The 19,586-nt window shown below is 42.6% G+C and overlaps 1 protein-coding gene across 1 annotated transcript; it reads right to left on the bottom strand.

The window, feature by feature from the left end:
• Positions 1-234: 234 nt before the first annotated feature.
• Positions 235-19,518, bottom strand: r3hdm4 (R3H domain containing 4). Its single transcript, XM_083767614.1, has 8 exons — positions 19,334-19,518; positions 17,295-17,452; positions 16,735-16,859; positions 15,246-15,357; positions 13,813-13,898; positions 10,029-10,114; positions 8,209-8,264; positions 235-3,969 (listed from the first exon to the last, which is right to left on the bottom strand). The coding sequence occupies exons 1-8, from the start codon at positions 19,378-19,380 to the stop codon at positions 3,866-3,868; spliced, it is 774 nt and encodes a 257-aa protein (XP_083623740.1). The 5' UTR covers positions 19,381-19,518; the 3' UTR covers positions 235-3,865.
• Between the last annotated feature and the right edge of the window lie 68 nt (positions 19,519-19,586).

The following is a 19,586-nucleotide window of genomic DNA, read 5'->3' as shown; positions in this document are numbered from 1 at the left end:
TAAGCCCCATCTACAGCACTTCTCCTACAACGGATAGTGAATCTACAAGACCGCAATGGGCCGCATCACGCAACGTTGTGGGCTTGTAGATTGGCTCATTTCCCATTTTTGAAACTCTTGAATAATCTAGACAAAAATCTATGTATGTGGACAACAAAAAGGTCTACAGAAATGACAGAAATGACAAACAGGACACGTGGTTGTTCATTTATCCAACTATAAAGATGAGGTCACTGAGGCGTCAAACGCACATTTATTAAAAGTGTTGTTGCAGACACGTTTTCGGCACTCATAAAGAAAGCAAAACACAACACAGTGTCACATCGTATAAATAATGAGGCAACATTGCTGTACCTCTGTACTTATTGTGCGATTATAAATAGGTGGTGATGTACGCTCACTTGTTTTAACCACTTAAACCCTCTTATACTTAGTTAACCCCCCCACCCCACCCACCCAGGGCTCAATACTAGGTCCGCTAATATTTCTCTCAACAACAAATCTCTTTGTTGAGCTGGTGGTTCGGCTATTTCCGCCATTTTCTTACCCCAAAATAGGGACGGGAGGCTAGGGTTTATGTGATTAAAATAAACATAAGACATCCATCTTCTAAAAGGACAATAAAGCTTTAACATTAGCATACATACATCCATCATTATAAGCCCTGTATTTACAGCACGATATTATTTGACAGGTAAACACGGCAGGCAGAGATTATTGTCAGTAACTTTGTCTTTCAAAAATGCATACATTACAAAGAAAAACAATGCCACCGCGTGACAGTTACAAAATGACATTCCGAGTGAGACGCTAAAAGCCTGAGAAACCCACTCACACACGCATGCAGTGACACGCACGCACGCACACACGCAAACTTTGGTTGTTGACACACAAAAAAACGTTTAAGTTAATTTTAAAAAGCACCGACAGGTCAAGTTTCATCAGACCGTAGTCGACAGTACAAAATAAATGATGAAGATGAGATGTTTTACATGACCTGAATAAGCATTTCACAAAAGCTAGACAGTACGAATGTATAAATAATATACATTTATATAAATGTGTAGAAAGTTGCCATATTGATTTATAAGGCATAAGTGCTTGTCCGGGGTTGTTTACAGTATGTTAACTGGAAAAGTGCTTTCAAATTTGAACTTGTTGGAACACAGTTTTTGGGGTCTAAATTCAATCTTGATGAACTTTTCCACAGTTTGAAACATTACATGTATTCTGTTCATATTGAAATCTGAATGATTAGTAGATTTTTCCAATGAAAGACTTAGTTAGTGTAACAACACATCTATAATGACAGTAAACCTAATTGAGAGTTCAGTTACGTTGAGTCTATAAAAGACCCAGATCAAAGAAAGCTAGCTAGCTAGCTAGTGGAGAACTATTCCCACAGCGAAAAACCTCATATCTGCACAAACATGTTATATTATTAAGCAGATGGAGATTCTTATTATTTTATATCCTTAATAAAAGACAGACATTAACTGGCCTTGTGCCTGTGCTTGAGGACAGACTTGTGATTTGATGTACCGTATGTATGTCTCACAACAATGTCACTTTATACAAATCCTATACTGATTTAAGGTATATATATATATATACACACATTGTGCTTTGTTGTTGGCAGGGAAAGCAGTACTTTTTTAGATTAATTTCATAATATTTAGCACTTTACCTTTATCTGAACTTGTTTTCATGTTTTGGAGGCGTGTTTCATTGGAAAAAGGGTCAAGAAACAAAAAACACCATGTGTGTACATACAATAGGGGCTCCATTTTCGTCACCGCTAAACCCCTTATTCCTTAAACTTCTTTGCCTTTTTTTTTTTTTTTTTTTACTATTTTGAAAAACATTTTTGAATAGTTCAACTAGCCAATCTACATTGACACGTTGTGAGCTTGTAGACTGGCCATTTTAACTATTCAAAAATGTTTTGCAAAATAGTAAAAAGAAAAAGGCAAAGAAGTTTAGGGTTAAGGGGTTTAGCGGTGACGAAAATGGAGCCCTATATGTCTGCAGTGGACTAGTTCCAATTCATCCTGTCTCACCCTTATCTTAGTACCAATGCATTGCTATAGCATTATTTTCACAATTAAAGAAAGCCCACTTATAGGAGAATTTCACTTTAAGACACTTTTGGGGTCATTTGCATGTCTACTTTGCCTCCTTTGTGTGCACCAGTCCAGAGACATTTTATGTTGCTTATTTACGTAAGCCAATTCAACTTCAAACTCCATGTTAACCATGTTTTGTATACCCATTGATGTCAGTCCCTTCTTCAAACTCCATGTTAACCATGTTTTGTATACCCATTGATGTCAGTCCCTTCTTCAAACTCCATGTTAACCCTTTTACTGCTGCCATTTATTGAGAAATTAGGACCTAATTCATGCCAGCATTTTTTTAATTTGAGCTCTTATTTTGAAAAGCCACATTTTGCCTCAACCGGAAGTGAGCTTATCCCTGCCAGCTTTACGTTGCCAAGACAACCTTTGTTTACATAATCGAATCAATGCCGGTACATATAGCACTGCACAACGTCGGCTCTGTGCCGTCAAAGAAACGCTGGTTTGACCAAAAATGCCATCTGGGACAAGGAATAGGAGATACAGGCGATTGAAAGAAACGGATAGAATGGATTCTTATGGCGACCGCGATCTAATCTGAACGATCCAGTGCAGTGCTAACAACATTGCTAGCTAACCGGCTAACGTGAGTAGCATTATGGCTCGATCGATCATATGCACTATAAAAGTATAATTGCCGAAGGGCTACGGCAATGGCAGCAAGGTGTATTATCAAATTGAGGCTTTGATTGCCGAAGGGCTTCGGCAATGGCAGGAAGACGGTTAACCATGTTTTGTATACCCATTGATGTCAGTCCCTTCTTCAAACTCCATGTTAACCATGTTTTGTATACCCATTGATGTCAGTCCCTTCTTCAAACTCCATGTTAACCATGTTTTGTATACCCATTGATGTCAGTCCCTTCTTCAAACTCCATGTTAACCATGTTTTGTATACCCATTGATGTCAGTCCCTTCTTCAAACTCCATGTTAACCATGTTTTGTATACCCATTGATGTCAGTCCCTTCTTCAAACTCCATGTTAACCATGTTTTGTATACCCATTGATGTCAGTCCCTTCTTCAAACTCCATGTTAACCATGTTTTGTATACCCATTGATGTCAGTCCCTTCTTCAAACTCCATGTTAACCATGTTTTGTATACCCATTGATGTCAGTCCCTTCTTCAAACTCCATGTTAACCATGTTTTGTATACCCATTGATGTCAGTCCCTTCTTCAAACTCCATGTTAACCATGTTTTGTATACCCATTGATGTCAGTCCCTTCTTCAAACTCCATGTTAACCATGTTTTGTATACCCATTGATGTCAGTCCCTTCTTCTGGGGACTGATATTGTCCTCAAATCTAATGAACGAGGAGAAATACATTTTCCCACTAGTTATTTCATTATTATTCTAATATCTTCTGTAATGTAATGTTGTACCAGGGAGCCCTGTAAGTCCATGCATGAAATAACTAATCGATATTCTAAATATTGAATAAAGCAACTTAAAAGACACTGTCTGGGGCGTGGGGAGCAGATGTGGGAAATGACCCAAAGAAAGTGTTTCAAAAGTGAGATTCCAGTTGGCACATTGACAAGGGGGGTCCAAGGGGGGTGACGGGGATTTACAGACTACACTGAATGGAAGAGAGCACACACAACCTGTACCGAAGCTGGATTTCACCCGTCTGTGTACCTCAGTCAGAAAAGCAGAGGGAGTAGAGAGAGACAGAGACGGACGGGATGGCAGTGGATTGGCTCTCAGCAGCGTCCTGCCTCTCAGCTCATTTGGTCCAGGTAGACGGACAGCAGGGGATTGGGTGGGAGGAACTCGTCCTGTTTGTTCAAGACCTGGGTCTTCCGGGCGCCCTTACAGCCGGAGCCTAGACGGGCACAACAACCAACCAACCCATGTTACTATGATGGTCTTTACACCAGAACGGTGTTCATAGAAAACGGCAGAATAAAGTATCGTTCGCTCCCTTTAGACGAGAACGGTGTTCATAGAAAACGGCAAAATAAAGTATCGTTCGCTCCCTTTAGACGAGAACGGTGTTCATAGAAAACGGCAAAATAAAGTATCGTTCGCTCCCTTTAGACGAGAACGGTGTTCATAGAAAACGGCAAAATAAAGTATCGTTTGCTCCCTTTAGACGAGAACGGTGTTCATAGAAAACGGCAAAATAAAGTATCGTTTGCTCCCTTTAGACGAGAACGGTGTTCATAGAAAACGGCAAAATAAAGTATCGTTTGCTCCCTTTAGACGAGAACGGTGTTCATAGAAAACGGCAGAATAAAGTATCGTTTGCTCCCTGTAGACGAGAACGGTGTTCATAGAAAACGGCAAAATAAAGTATCGTTTGCTCCCTGTAGACGAGAACGGTGTTCATAGAAAACGGCAAAATAAAGTATCGTTTGCTCCCTTTAGACGAGAACGGTGTTCATAGAAAACGGCAAAATAAAGTATCGTTTGCTCCCTTTAGACGAGAACGGTGTTCATAGAAAACGGCAAAATAAAGTATCGTTTGCTCCCTTTAGACGAGAACGGTGTTCTCAGGAGGTGAAACCACCTCCCAGAGTGGAAATCTTTGAGAACGCCGTTTTATCCCTTCTCCGTGTAAACGGGCAAAACGGTGAATCCGCAAAACGTATGACATCGTGGCTCACGTTGGCTCACAGCGCATACGTTTATTACATGAATGCAGAGCCATACATAGATATATATAGGCTATGATATAATGGAGTTCCTGAACAAGCCTCCCTTCACGCCTACAAAGCGCTGCTCATCAGCGATGGTGAATGTAAAACCATGATGTAAATAAAAAGCCTTGTGATAGGCAGCAGCCGCGTTTATGTAGCCTAATGTATTATAAAATATATACGGTAACCATCCCGTGGCTCGCTTGGTCTTCAACCAGCCAAAATTCTCACATGTCTCCCCCCTGCTCCGCTCCCTCCACTGGCTCCCGGTCGCTGCCCGCACAGAATACAAAACTCTGATGCTGGCATTCAAAGCAACCAAAGGCATGGCTCCCCCATATCTTGCAAGTATGATTGAACCCTACAAAAACTCCCGCGCACTCAGATCAGCCAACGCAGGGAAGCTGGAAGTACCCTCACTAAAAATGCCGGGACAACAACGCTCCACACGTCCCAAACTCTTCTCCCTTCTGGCTCCAAAACTGTGGAATGCACTTCCCATTGCAGTCAGAACTGCAGCATCACTCCCAATCTTCCGCCGTAGCCTGAAAACCCACCTTTTCAGACTCCATCATGGCCCATAGCACTTACCCCACCCCCTTAGATAGCATTTATGTTGGCTTAGATAGCATTTTATACAGACTTATAGCATGTTATGTAGACAGCACTATAATTGCATTGTATATAGTCATAGCACGCCATAGTACATATGTATAGCATAGTAGTAAATATGTATAGTTTATATGTATAGTGTATGTATAGTTTCATTATATAGATATTCCACTGTTACTTTCTTAGCTTACGCATGTTTCATGATAAATGCTTTTATGTGATGTATTCCCATGCTTTTTGTTCTTGCTTAATGTAAATCGCTCTGGATTAAGAGCGTCTGCTAAATGCCTACATTGTAAATTGTAAATTGTGGCGCGCTCTGCCTGCATGCTCTGGGTTGCTCTGGGTTCTTCTTCTTGTACGTGGGTGACTGGTCTATTAGGCAGCCCGTTAGCGCCACCTAGCGACGTTATAGCGTTTTCATTAACCCATTCTGACCTGAGATCAGATTCATACGAGGTTTCCACTGGACACACACTGGTCTGATTAACCCATTCTGACCTGAGATCAGATTCTAAAAAATGTCAGTCACTCTTCGATTTTTCAAAAAATAGCAGATCTACAAGCTATATCGCGCCACCGAGTGGCTAAAGCATAACATGATGCCGACACCAAAATGGGTGCCCGGTCAGAATGGGTTAAGTGTGCGTTCTCGTGTAAAGGGTCAATCAGAAATGAGAACGCAACGGGACTTTGACGTTTTATCTGGAGATGGTCGCCGTCTAAAAGAGGCATTAGTGTCACACCCGACTGACACACTGCATGCTACACTATGTGTGCTTACACTTATAAGATATATATTATACTTTGAAGCACAATGCTTTCCTTCTTCTTCTTACACTTATAAGATATATATTATACTTTGAAGCACAATGCTTTCCTTCTTCTTCTTACACTTATAAGATATATGTTATACTTTGAAGCACAATGCTTTCCTTCTTCTTCTTACACTTATAAGATATATGTTATACTTTGAAGCACAATGCTTTCCTTCTTCTTCTTACACTTATAAGATATATGTTATACTTTGAAGCACAATGCTTTCCTTCTTCTTCTTACACTTATAAGATATATATTATACTTTGAAGCACAATGCTTTCCTTCTTCTTCTTACACTTATAAGATATATGTTATACTTTGAAGCACAATGCTTTCCTTCTTCTTCTTACACTTATAAGATATATATTATACTTTGAAGCACAATGCTTTCCTTCTTCTTCTTACACTTATAAGATATATATTATACTTTGAAGCACAATGCTTTCCTTCTTCTTCTTACACTTATAAGATATATATTATACTTTGAAGCACAATGCTTTCCTTCTTCTTCTTACACTTATAAGATATATATTATACTTTGAAGCACAATGCTTTCCTTCTTCTTCTTCTTACACTTATAAGATATATGTTATACTTTGAAGCACAATGCTTTCCTTCTTCTTCTTCTTACACTTATAAGATATATATTATACTTTGAAGCACAATGCTTTCCTTCTTCTTCTTACACTTATAAGATATATATTATACTTTGAAGCACAATGCTTTCCTTCTTCTTCTTCTTACACTTATAAGATATATGTTATACTTTGAAGCACAATGCTTTCCTTCTTCTTCTTCTTACACTTATAAGATATATTTTATACTTTGAAGCACAATGCTTTCCTTCTTCTTCTGCTTACACTTATAAGATATATGTTATACTTTGAAGCACAATGCTTTCCTTCTTCTTCTGCTTACACTTATAAGATATATGTTATACTTTGAAGCACAATGCTTTCCTTCTTCTTCTTCTTACACTTATAAGATATATGTTATACTTTGAAGCACAATGCTTTCCTTCTTCTTCTTCTTACACTTATAAGATATATGTTATACTTTGAAGCACAATGCTTTCCTTCTTCTGCTTACACTTATAAGATATATGTTATACTTTGAAGCACAATGCTTTCCTTCTTCTTCTTACACTTATAAGATATATGTTATACTTTGAAGCACAATGCTTTCCTTCTTCTTCTTCTTACACTTATAAGATATATGTTATACTTTGAAGCACAATGCTTTCCTTCTTCTTCTTCTTACACTTATAAGATATATGTTATACTTTGAAGCACAATGCTTTCCTTCTTCTTCTTCTTACACTTATAAGATATATGTTATACTTTGAAGCACAATGCTTTCCTTCTTCTTCTTCTTACACTTATAAGATATATGTTATACTTTGAAGCACAATGCTTTCCTTCTTCTGCTTACACTTATAAGATATATGTTATACTTTGAAGCACAATGCTTTCCTTCTTCTTCTGCTTACACTTATAAGATATATGTTATACTTTGAAGCACAATGCTTTCCTTCTTCTTCTTCTTACACTTATAAGATATATGTTATACTTTGAAGCACAATGCTTTCCTTCGTTCCCCGATGTCATTGCTATAGGGACACATTCACCAGTAAGCAGGAACTGGGGATGGCGGGGAAAGTCTGGCGTGGCGTTGTGAAATCCATGATCTCGACCGTGGTCGAAAAATGATGATGATAACAGTCAAAGCATGCGATTTTCGTTATTTTCGAAAAGTTCTGACTTTTTGTTTTTACTTCTGAAAATACTGCGAGTGAGCCTGTAGATCTGCTGTTTTTGCCATAAAAAAAAAAAAAGCTTGAACATTTTCTGGCCTGCAAAGATGAAAATTGACACACGGTCGAATGTTGAACCAATAGCCATGCAAGTAGGACATGTCATACATTTATTATAGCTATATAAAACATTCAATACATTTTCCAAATATGTGAAATGAGTACTGTAGATACTGACTTGCTGAAACCAGGTCCATGTACTGGCAGACGGCATGGAGCAGCAGTCTCTCAAAGCTGATTGACAAACACAGACAACATCACATCAATCAATCAATCTTTATTCGTCTCATACATATTAAAAAAAAGTAGTATTTTTAAAATGCAGTGAAATGTATGTAGGTCATCCCCACAGATAGTGAGCAAAAAAACAGGACAAGATGACTAAAAGCTAAAATTTTAAATCTAGCATTTAACCCATTTTGACCGGAGATCAGATTCTAAAAATGTCTGTTTGAAAATGACAGTTTTCTGAAAAAGCCATGTTTCTATGTCAGTCGTTCTTCGATTTAAAATAAATAAATAGCAGACCTACAAGCTCATAGCGCGCCACCGAGTGGCGCGCTATGAGCTTGTAGATCTGCTATTTTTCAATAGCTAAAGCACGACATAATGCTAACACCAAAATGGGTTTTAAAGCACTTCCAAAGTTCCAACCCTAGAAAACACAAACAATAAAGTTGAAGTTAATCACACATGAAGTTAAACATGAAGTTATCTCCCACAAGAGGGAGATATGTTACAGCTTAAATATATCTTACGGCACTTTGAGTTTAAGTCATTGTGCTTTTCCCCCCCAACTCTTAAACCCTTGACCACTAGGGGTCTATAATCTATATACTAGGCCCACTCCTTTTTTCCCTGTACAAATAATATCTTTACCAAAAATAGACGATCTACAAGCATCGTGAGCTTGACATATTAGGCTCAGATCAAAGTGGATTGATATCATAAAAGTATAACCAAAATACTCCTTCCTTCCTCCTTTATGTTTATTATTATTATTATCATCATCATTACCATTATTATTATTATTATTATTATTATTATTATTATTATTTCTGTTGTCCTTCTCCGTTTTTTTTGTTTGTATGTTTTTGTTTTGTTATGTTTTTCTGTCTGTCTGTCTGTCTGTTTTTTGTTTTTTTTCCATCCTTTTTATAGCTATTTTGAATATATATATATTTTTTTTTAATATATTTTTTATCCCACGATTTTGTAACCCATTTTTCACCCCTGTGTCAATCATCTAATGTGATCCTGGGCTCTACACACCCTCCGCCAACCTGGGGAGAGCAACGGACTTAACTCATGCTTCCTTCATGCTTGAGTGTCCAAGTTGCTCCTTTACACCTGACAGGGGGGAGTTTCCCTGGTTGGACGTAGCGCGTGGAAGGAACACATTATTCCCACCAGTTCCTTTCCCCTCCATCAGGCGCCCCGGCTGGCCAGGGGGAGGCAGTTTAGAGACCAGGATTACTGCATGTTTTTGTGAGGGTACCTACCCTAGGGGACACGGGGAGAACATGCAAACTCCACACAGAAAGGCCCTTTCACCAACCCCGCCTTCGGGTATGGGCACTGATGACGCCGAGGAGGAATATTAAAAGGGCTGGCATTAAAAGCTGAGGCTTCTGCCAAACACTCCTTTTTGGTAAAAAAGAAAAAAAAATAAGAAAACCCTGAATACATTTTATAAGGTGTGTGTATTTTAAATGACCAATAAAATAAACTTGAAAGAGAGTAATTTACCTGCTGCCCAGGTTGGTGGTGTAATTAAGAGTAATTATTTACCTGCTGCCCAGGTTGGTGGTGTAATTAAGTGTAATTATTTACCTGCTGCCCAGGTTGGTGGTGTAATTAAGAGTAATTATTTACCTGCTGCCCAGGTTGGTGGTGTAAACAGAGAGTAATTATTTACCTGCTGCCCAGGTTGGTGGTTTAAACAGAGAGTTATTTACCTGCTGCCCAGGTTGGTGGTGTAAACAGAGAGTTATTTACCTGCTGCCCAGGTTGGTGGTGTAGACGGAGCGCGGCTGAGCCATGAAGAAGCTCAGCACGTCTCCCTCCAGCCCCTCCAGGGTCCCCTGAGAACAGAGGAGATGAAGGCCACGGTCAGTCACACTCACACTAAAGGGGACGGCCATCGCCGACGATGGCGTTGAAGTTCTCTTAACCCGACCGGGCCGGGCACCCATTTTGGTGTTGGCATCATGTTATGCTTTAGCTATTGAAAAATAGCAGATCTACAAGCTCATATCGCGCCACCGAGTGGCGCGATACGAGCTTGTAGGTCTGCTATTTTTGAAAAATCGAAGAGCGACTGACATTTTTAGAATCTGATCTCAGGTCAGAATGGGTTCATCAGACCAGTGTGTGTCCGGCGGAAACCTCGTATGAATCTGATCTCAGGTCAGAATGGGTTATGCCAAAATCCAATACCCAAAATCTCGGCCACTCGCTCGCTCACACTCGGTCACTCCGGCATGGCAAATGATGGTGAAATTGGTGACCTGTCAAAATATATATATATATTTTTAAAGATATTTTTTTGCGGCTTACGCCTTTATTGATTTTTTTAAGGGATAGAAAGTAGGCTGACAGGAAACGGGAGAGAGATGGGGGGATGACATGCGGTAAAGGCCGTGTCGGGTCCGGGAGTCGAACCCGCGGCACACCGCGACTGGATCACCAGTCCGGTGCCCAGACCGTTACGCTACGGCCTGGGCCACCTGTCAAAATATTTGACCATCTTGTGGACTTCACACAACTTACATGGAGGTCTTTGAATACGTGGCCTGAATACCGCTATATTGAACTCTGCTAATGAACAAACTGCAACGATTTACATTCGGACACTGATGTCATGTGATGTCAACACGTCACCAATTTCACCGTAACACCTCCATGCTGGAGTGAGCGAGTGTGAGTGAGCGAGTGGCCGAGATTTTGGGTATTGGAATTTGGCTTTAGCGTCGTGAGCCGATATACCCACCATGGGGACCTGTTTGAGCCGATATACCCACCATGGGGACCTGTTTGAGCCGATATACCCACCATGGGGACCTGTTTGAGCCGATATACCCACCATGGGGACCTGTTTGAGCCGATATACCCACCATGGGGACCTGCTTGAGCCGATATACCCACCATGGGGACCTGTTTGAGCCGATATACCCACCATGGGGACCTGTTTGAGCTGATATACCCACCATGGGGACCTGTTTGAGCCGATATACCCACCATGGGGACCTGTTTGAGCCGATATACCCACCATGGGGACCTGTTTGAGCCGATATACCCACCATGGGGACCTGTTTGAGCCGATATACCCACCATGGGGACCTGTTTGAGCCGATATACCCACCATGGGGACCTGTTTGAGCCGATATACCCACCATGGGGACCTGTTTGAGCCGATATACCCACCATGGGGACCTGTTTGAGCCAATATACCCACTATGGGGACCTGTTTGAGCCGATATACCCACCATGGGGACCTGTTTGCGCCGATATACCCACCATGGGGACCTGTTTGAGCCGATATACCCACCATGGGGACCTGTTTGAGCCGATATACCCACCATGGGGACCTGTTTGAGCCGATATACCCACCATGGGGACCTGTTTGCGCCGATATACCCACCATGGGGACCTGTTTGAGCCGATATACCCACCATGGGGACCTGTTTGAGCCGATATACCCACCATGGGGACCTGTTTGAGCCGATATACCCACCATGGGGACCTGTTTGAGCCGATATACCCACCATGGGGACCTGTTTGAGCCCATATACCCACCATGGGGACCTGTTTGAGCCGATATACCCACCATGGGGACCTGTTTGCGCCGATATACCCACCATGGGGACCTGTTTGAGCCGATATACCCACCATGGGGACCTGTTTGAGCCGATATACCCACCATGGGGACCTGTTTGAGCCGATATACCCACCATGGGGACCTGTTTGAGCTGATATACCCACCATGGGGACCTGTTTGCGCCGATATACCCACCATGGGGACCTGTTTGAGCCGATATACCCACCATGGGGACCTGTTTGAGCCGATATACCCACCATGGGGACCTGTTTGAGCCGATATACCCACCATGGGGACCTGTTTGAGCCGATATACCCACCATGGGGACCTGTTTGAGCCGATATACCCACCATGGGGACCTGTTTGAGCCGATATACCCACCATGGGGACCTGTTTGCGCCGATATACCCACCATGGGGACCTGTTTGAGCTGATATACCCACCATGGGGACCTGTTTGCGCCGATATACCCACCATGGGGACCTGTTTGAGCCGATATACCCACCATGGGGACCTGTTTGAGCCGATATACCCACCATGGGGACCTGTTTGAGCCGATATACCCACCATGGGGACCTGTTTGAGCCGATATACCCACCATGGGGACCTGTTTGCGCCGATATACCCACCATGGGGACCTGTTTGAGCCGATATACCCACCATGGGGACCTGTTTGAGCCGATATACCCACCATGGGGACCTGTTTGAGCCGATATACCCACCATGGGGACCTGTTTGAGCCAATATACCCACTATGGGGACCTGTTTGAGCCGATATACCCACCATGGGGACCTGTTTGAGCTGATATACCCACCATGGGGACCTGTTTGCGCCGATATACCCACCATGGGGACCTGTTTGAGCCGATATACCCACCATGGGGACCTGTTTGAGCCGATATACCCACCATGGGGACCTGTTTGAGCCGATATACCCACCATGGGGACCTGTTTGAGCCGATATACCCACCATGGGGACCTGTTTGAGCCGATATACCCACCATGGGGACCTGTTTGAGCTGATATACCCACCATGGGGACCTGTTTGCGCCGATATACCCACCATGGGGACCTGTTTGAGCCGATATACCCACCATGGGGACCTGTTTGAGCCGATATACCCACCATGGGGACCTGTTTGAGCCGATATACCCACCATGGGGACCTGTTTGAGCCGATATACCCACCATGGGGACCTGTTTGAGCCGATATACCCACCATGGGGACCTGTTTGCGCCGATATACCCACCATGGGGACCTGTTTGAGCCGATATACCCACCATGGGGACCTGTTTGAGCCGATATACCCACCATGGGGACCTGTTTGAGCCGATATACCCACCATGGGGACCTGTTTGAGCCAATATACCCACTATGGGGACCTGTTTGCGCCGATATACCCACCATGGGGACCTGTTTGCGCCGATATACCCACCATGGGGACCTGTTTGAGCCGATATACCCACCATGGGGACCTGTTTGAGCCGATATACCCACCATGGGGACCTGTTTGAGCTGATATACCCACCATGGGGACCTGTTTGAGCCGTTATACCCACCATGGGGACCTGTTTGAGCCGATATACCCACCATGGGGACCTGTTTGAGCCGATATACCCACCATGGGGACCTGTTTGAGCCGATATACCCACCATGGGGACCTGTTTGAGCCGATATACCCACCATGGGGACCTGTTTGAGCCGATATACCCACCATGGGGACCTGTTTGAGCCGATATACCCACCATGGGGACCTGCTTGCGCCGATATACCCACCATGGGGACCTGTTTGCGCCGATATACCCACCATGGGGACCTGTTTGAGCCGATATACCCACCATGGGGACCTGTTTGAGCTGATATACCCACCATGGGGACCTGTTTGAGCCGATATACCCACCATGGGGACCTGTTTGCGCCGATATACCCACCATGGGGACCTGTTTGAGCCGATATACCCACCATGGGGACCTGCTTGCGCTTGAGCGTCGCCCGCAGCCTGCGGTCGATCCTCCGGAAGCACTCCTGGGCCATGAAGGTGGGATTGGCTGTGGAGAACAGAAGATCTAAACGTCAACGTGATCTTCACACTTTGAATGTGTCCTTAGCAAGACACTGAAGCCACCAACATATATTATCTGCCATGTGTGTTTTCATTATTATAATAATTTAAAGCAGACAGGACGTCAACACGGAATCACGGATGTATATTGAATAATAATAATTGAGAACCCTCCATCCTCCAAACCCACCTCTTCGGCCCCGGATGGCTAGCTCAACCGTCTGGGCACCTAGCCAGCCGGACGGCATGGGGAATCGCATGACAAACTAGACATGTTTGGTGCGATCCCCATGTAACTTTGAGAGAACACAAGAATGGACCTTGAGAGAGACGAGCGGTTCATATCTCAATGATTTAGCACCTAGCTGGAAGGGGGAAAAAGGTATTTTGTTTGGATGTCTACTCTGTACTGTTGTTTGTCTGTACTGTTGTTGAATTCCCTAGAAGTTTATTATAAATTGAGTTTTATGGTCTTGATCTATTGTGTAATGTGTTATGGTGGGCTGGTGGTTTATGATTCTGGATGCTTTGTGTAGATTATTAGAAATGTAGGCTGTGTATATATGGGAAATGTGCAATGCCAATGCATAAATATGATTTACTTTTATATATGAAACTGCTTATATATATGATGTACTGATATGTGACGTTATTGATGCGATGTTTATTGATCTTTGATGTATGTATTATATGTTTTTCTTTCAGTTTTCACGGTGACAGTTTACAATAAAATGGTAAAGTTCATCAGTCGATCTCCAACTCCTTATTGCTAGCTGGGTCCGCTACAACCTCTTCAGACTCCACCATGGCCCGTATAGCACTATACCCTATAGCCTAGCCCCTTAGATAGCATTTTATGTCGACTTAGAGAGTATTTTAGACAGACTTATAGCTCGTTATACGTCGACGGCACTAGAATTGCATTTTATGTAGTCATAGCGCTTTATAGTACACATGTATATTGTATAATATATAATATAGTACAGTATGTATAGTTGACATAGATACGTTCCGTTCCGTTATGTTACGTTCTTAGCTTATACACGATTCATGATAACTACTTTTTATATTATGTGATGTATAACATGCTTTTGTTTTTGCTTAACCCATTCTGAACGGGAACCCATTTTGGAGTTAGCATCGTGTTATGCTTTAGCTATTGAAAAATAGCAGATCTACAAGCTCATAGCGCGCCACTCGCTATTTTGTTTTTAATCGAAGAGTCTACTGACATTTTTAGAATCTGATCTCAGGTCAGAATGGGTTCATCAGACCAGTGTGTGTCCAGTGGAAACCTCCGTATGAATCTGATCTCAGGTCAGTGTTCTCTCACCAGCCCTGGGCTCCTGGTCCCCGGTGGTGGTCTTCCTCTTGGCGTCTTCCTCCAGCAGCGCCAGCAGCTTCTCCTGCTCCTCTCCGGAGCGGTTCATGAAGTCATTCCACAGCTGCGGAACAGGGCAGGAACGTTCAGAGGTCAAAGGTCACAGCGCGTTTAAGAAGAAGGGGGATTTCCACCCCCGTTTCGATAAGCTGAAAACAGTTAAACGTGGCCTTTTAAACCCATTTAGGCCCGACCTCAAAATGTACAAAATGTCTTCATTTGCGACACATGTTCACGATTTTTTTCAAAAATAGCAGACCTACAAGCTCGTAGAGCGCCACTCGGTGGCGCGCTATGAGCTTGTAGATCTGCTATTTTTCAATAGCTAAATATTAATATGTTTAAAATATGTTTAAAACATCAAAAGAGGTTCCCGCCCCAAAATAGGTTAACAACAGGGTGTCCCTAATTTTGCCCACGTCGTTATAAGTGAACATTTTCCAAAAGCGTTAAAGGACCACTTCACCAATTTTCAACTTATCTTCATACGGTATACCGGTAATTGGTCCTCCACTAATGATCATGATAAAATAGCACAATTATTTTCTACTCGGTCTGTGTCTCATAGGAGGGCTGTGGGCAGTTCAGAAACCCGTCCACCAGTGACATCATCGATGGGGAATCCAAGCTAACAGAAACGGCATGCTTTCTATTCCTGAAAAGCTGCAATGAGAAAATGGAAGCCACCGTTCTCACGATGATAAAAATCTAAATATTTCTCCAAAACAATCTTGTTTAAAAAAAGATCTGCCTACTGCCCACAGCCTTCCTATGAGACACAGGTAGGTTGAAAAGTGGTGAAGTGGTCCCTTTAAATGTTTTGAAAAACTCACAGCTCACAAACATGCATTGTTGTTCAAAGAATGAGTAGATAGAGCGTAGATCTGCAATTTTCTATATTTTTGAGTAAAATAAAAAAAAAGCAAATATGCAAGCTTGTGCCGTGCTACAGGCTAGTAGATCTGTATCTTTGAAAAATCGTGAAGATTTGTGCATATATTCCTTTAAAGCGATCATTTCTTATCCAAATCTTTGCTTCTGGGGGTCGCTGGAACAAAGGTCTGCGGCCAAATACATTTAAGGGGGGTCCTTGATGAAAAGGTTTTGAGCACCTCTGATATAGTGACACACGTTTTTCCAGACAACTCTTAGGGCCGATTCATACTCCTATTTTACCGCTGTTTCGGCGCTGTAGTGCCGAAATGATTTCGGCTCGTCAGACATTTTCAGTAGCACCGAAGAGCCGACTTTAGGACGGTACCCCCCCCCCCCCCCCCCCGAACCTCAAATTGTAGGCTCTACAGCGCCGAACCGACTTTTATTCGGCTCTAAAATAGGAGTATGGATTAGGATTTAGAAGACATTTATGTAGAATCGGCCTCAGGCCTAAGTGGGTTAAAGCCGGTATAAACAGTGAGGTTGTGTAGAAGGGTGGTCATGCCTCGGCGTAGCTCTGGTTGGTGCAGGCCTCGGTGAAGATGGAGGGCAGAGCGGGGTTGCTGCTCACCTCCAGCTCCTCTCTGGTAGAACACTCCTCTCTCTCCAGGAGGTTGGTGAGGAAGCGCGCTGTTCCAAAAGGACAAAAACAATGATTTAGTGCCTCCTGTGGACACAATGCTATCGGACGCAGAGTCAATTCAAGGTTATTGTTCATTTTATTTATTGTTTGACAATTTCGTCGACAAATAATAACTAGACTAAAATGTTAGGAAGGGACTAGTGGACAAGAGATCCAGTATAAGTCATTTTACACTTGGTTGCATGCTGAAAATAGCTGATCTACAGCTATTTTCAGCAAGTGTAAAAACACTCATTACGACGGCATCAAGACCCGCCAAAATACATTTTAGTCGACTAAATCAACTGTAGATTTAGTCGACTAAAACTAGACTAACACTAAGACATTCCAGGTGACTAAAATGTGACTAAAACTAAATGAAGTTTCAGTCCAAAGACTATGACTAAACTAAAATCGAAGGGGAAAAAGAAAGGCCATCTCACTGTTCTCCTGGCGTCGGAGGCTCTTCCTGCCCTTGGCTCTGGGAGTGAGCTCAGAGTTACGGATGGCCTGGTTGATGAAGAACTGCTTCCTCTTGGCGGGGGACACCCGCTTGGCCGGAGAGCAGGGCAGAGACGAGCACTTACGCTCCTCTGTCAGGCTGCACGGCAACAACAACAACAACAACAACAACAACAGCTTCATTAGCCCATTGTGGACGGGAACCTCTATTGGTGGCGTTTTAACCCATTCTGACCTGAGATCAGATTCATACGAGGTTTCCACTGGACACACACTGGTCTGATTGACCCATTCTGACCTGAGATCAGATTCTAAAAAATGTCAGTCGTTCTTCGATTTTTCAAAAAATAGCAGACCTACAAGCTCGTATCGCGCCACTCGGTGGCGCGATATGAGCTTGTAGATCTGCTATTTTTCAATAGCATAACATGATGCTGACACCAAAATGGGTGCCCGGTCAGAATGGGTTTAAGGCTTGTGTTATACTTTAGCTGTTGAAAGATAGCAGATCTGCCACGCTATGAGCTTGTAGATAATGCTATTTTTGAAATAATCGTGATAATGTGGCTCAAATCTTCAGAGCTAACGTTTTAACTCATCTTTTTGCTGCTGGGGGGGGGGGGGGTCCCTGGAATAACACATTTTCAGGTGGGGGTCCGCGGCCAAATACAGACAATTCTGGGAGTCCTTGACATGAAAAAGGTTGAGCACCGCTGACATGGAAACATAGGTTTTTCAGAAAACTTTTAGGATTTAGAAGTTTTTTCTTTTAGAATCGGCCTCAGTCCTAAATGGGTTATTATTAGTTACCAGTCAGAGACACAGCGACTGCTGGACATGGCACTCAACCAGTAGTACTCCAGTCAAAGTGTAGTCAAATATTACTCCAGAGAAGTACAACTTAAAAGTTGCCCAGTCAATTTTATACTTACTAAAGTACAGTATTTTTGAAAGCCCACCACTGACCATTACAAATATGTCCATCATCATTTTCACAGTACTTTGTTGCCGTACAGTGGTGTTGTGCAAAAACAGCATCTCTGCAAGCTCAACACATTGCATTCTGTTTTTGAACACATTTTGAACATTTTCACCTACGACATGACATGGCCAAATCAGGGATATGAGTTAAAAGTGGTTAATATAACTGCTTCAAATGACTGTAGTGAGAGTAAAAAAAAAAGTACATTTTCCTCTGAGTATAATATAAGGAAGGAAATAGACATCACTATTGTACTTTAGCACAGTACTTAAATAAATGAAGTATTCCTTATCCTTTCCAGCAGTGGTTTGCATACTGCGTGACTATTCATGAAAACTACAACTGGGTCAGTCACATAGAAGCCCCGCCCCACGGGGAAATCTTGCAGTGTGATTGGCTACTGAGCTGGGTCTGCTCGTGCCATATTTAGCCCTCTTCCTGCAGGCTGGTAACGACATAATTAACGGTGTTTACATTAACAAGCAAAAAGATGTTTCTTTCTTTTTTTTGCCTGTTCAATGCAATCAATATATGTTATTGTGTAAAGGCTATAGGCCTACTGTACATAAAAGCTCGTGTCTCTTGCCATGACAAATCCCTATAATAAATATAGCCCTGTACGCTTCACTACTGCAAGATCACATATTTCTGCAACTTAATATGAATAGATATTTAAGCTATCACACATTATAATGGTCTATGTATAACCAGATGGGTTGCTAAGCTGCAAAACATGCCAGAACAGTGCTATGCAGGCTATCAGGTTAGCTGTAATTAAACTACTCCAACCATTTAGTGACCGCGGATCATGCAGTTTGACACCCCTGATTTAGTCCATTTAAATTAGCTCACTGGCAGCTAAACGACTATCAAGGGCAATCCCAAAATACAAAAATATGCACTTTATCAGGTGATCTTGATGACTTAATGACTAGCAATGACTGGCTTAACACTGAATAACAAACCCAGAAGGCTATGTCAAGTTTAAAGGTACATGCTAAAGGCTAGCTGACTACAGCACTCGTTATTTCCACTCACATATTAATATCCTGTTCTTCATTGCTGTTATTAGTCAGAACAACCATCTTACAGCGCGAGCGACAAGCCGAATCAACGCAATGTTTGGGCCTTTCAAAACATGTAAAGGATCATTTATAAACTATTGTAATATGGAGGAAAGGAACGTTGTTTTCCAGATCAGCACCACTGGCTCTTTTAGCTCTGCTCCTCCAAAGCAAACAAAAAGGGCAGGGTAGCGTCTAGATCCCATATCCCGGTAGGACGACTGTTG

The sequence above is a fragment of the Protomyctophum parallelum genome, assembly GCF_964188405.1.
Source record: "Protomyctophum parallelum genome assembly, chromosome: 6".
NCBI lineage: Eukaryota > Metazoa > Chordata > Actinopteri > Myctophiformes > Myctophidae > Protomyctophum > Protomyctophum parallelum.
This window is presented reverse-complemented; position numbering and strand designations above follow the sequence as displayed.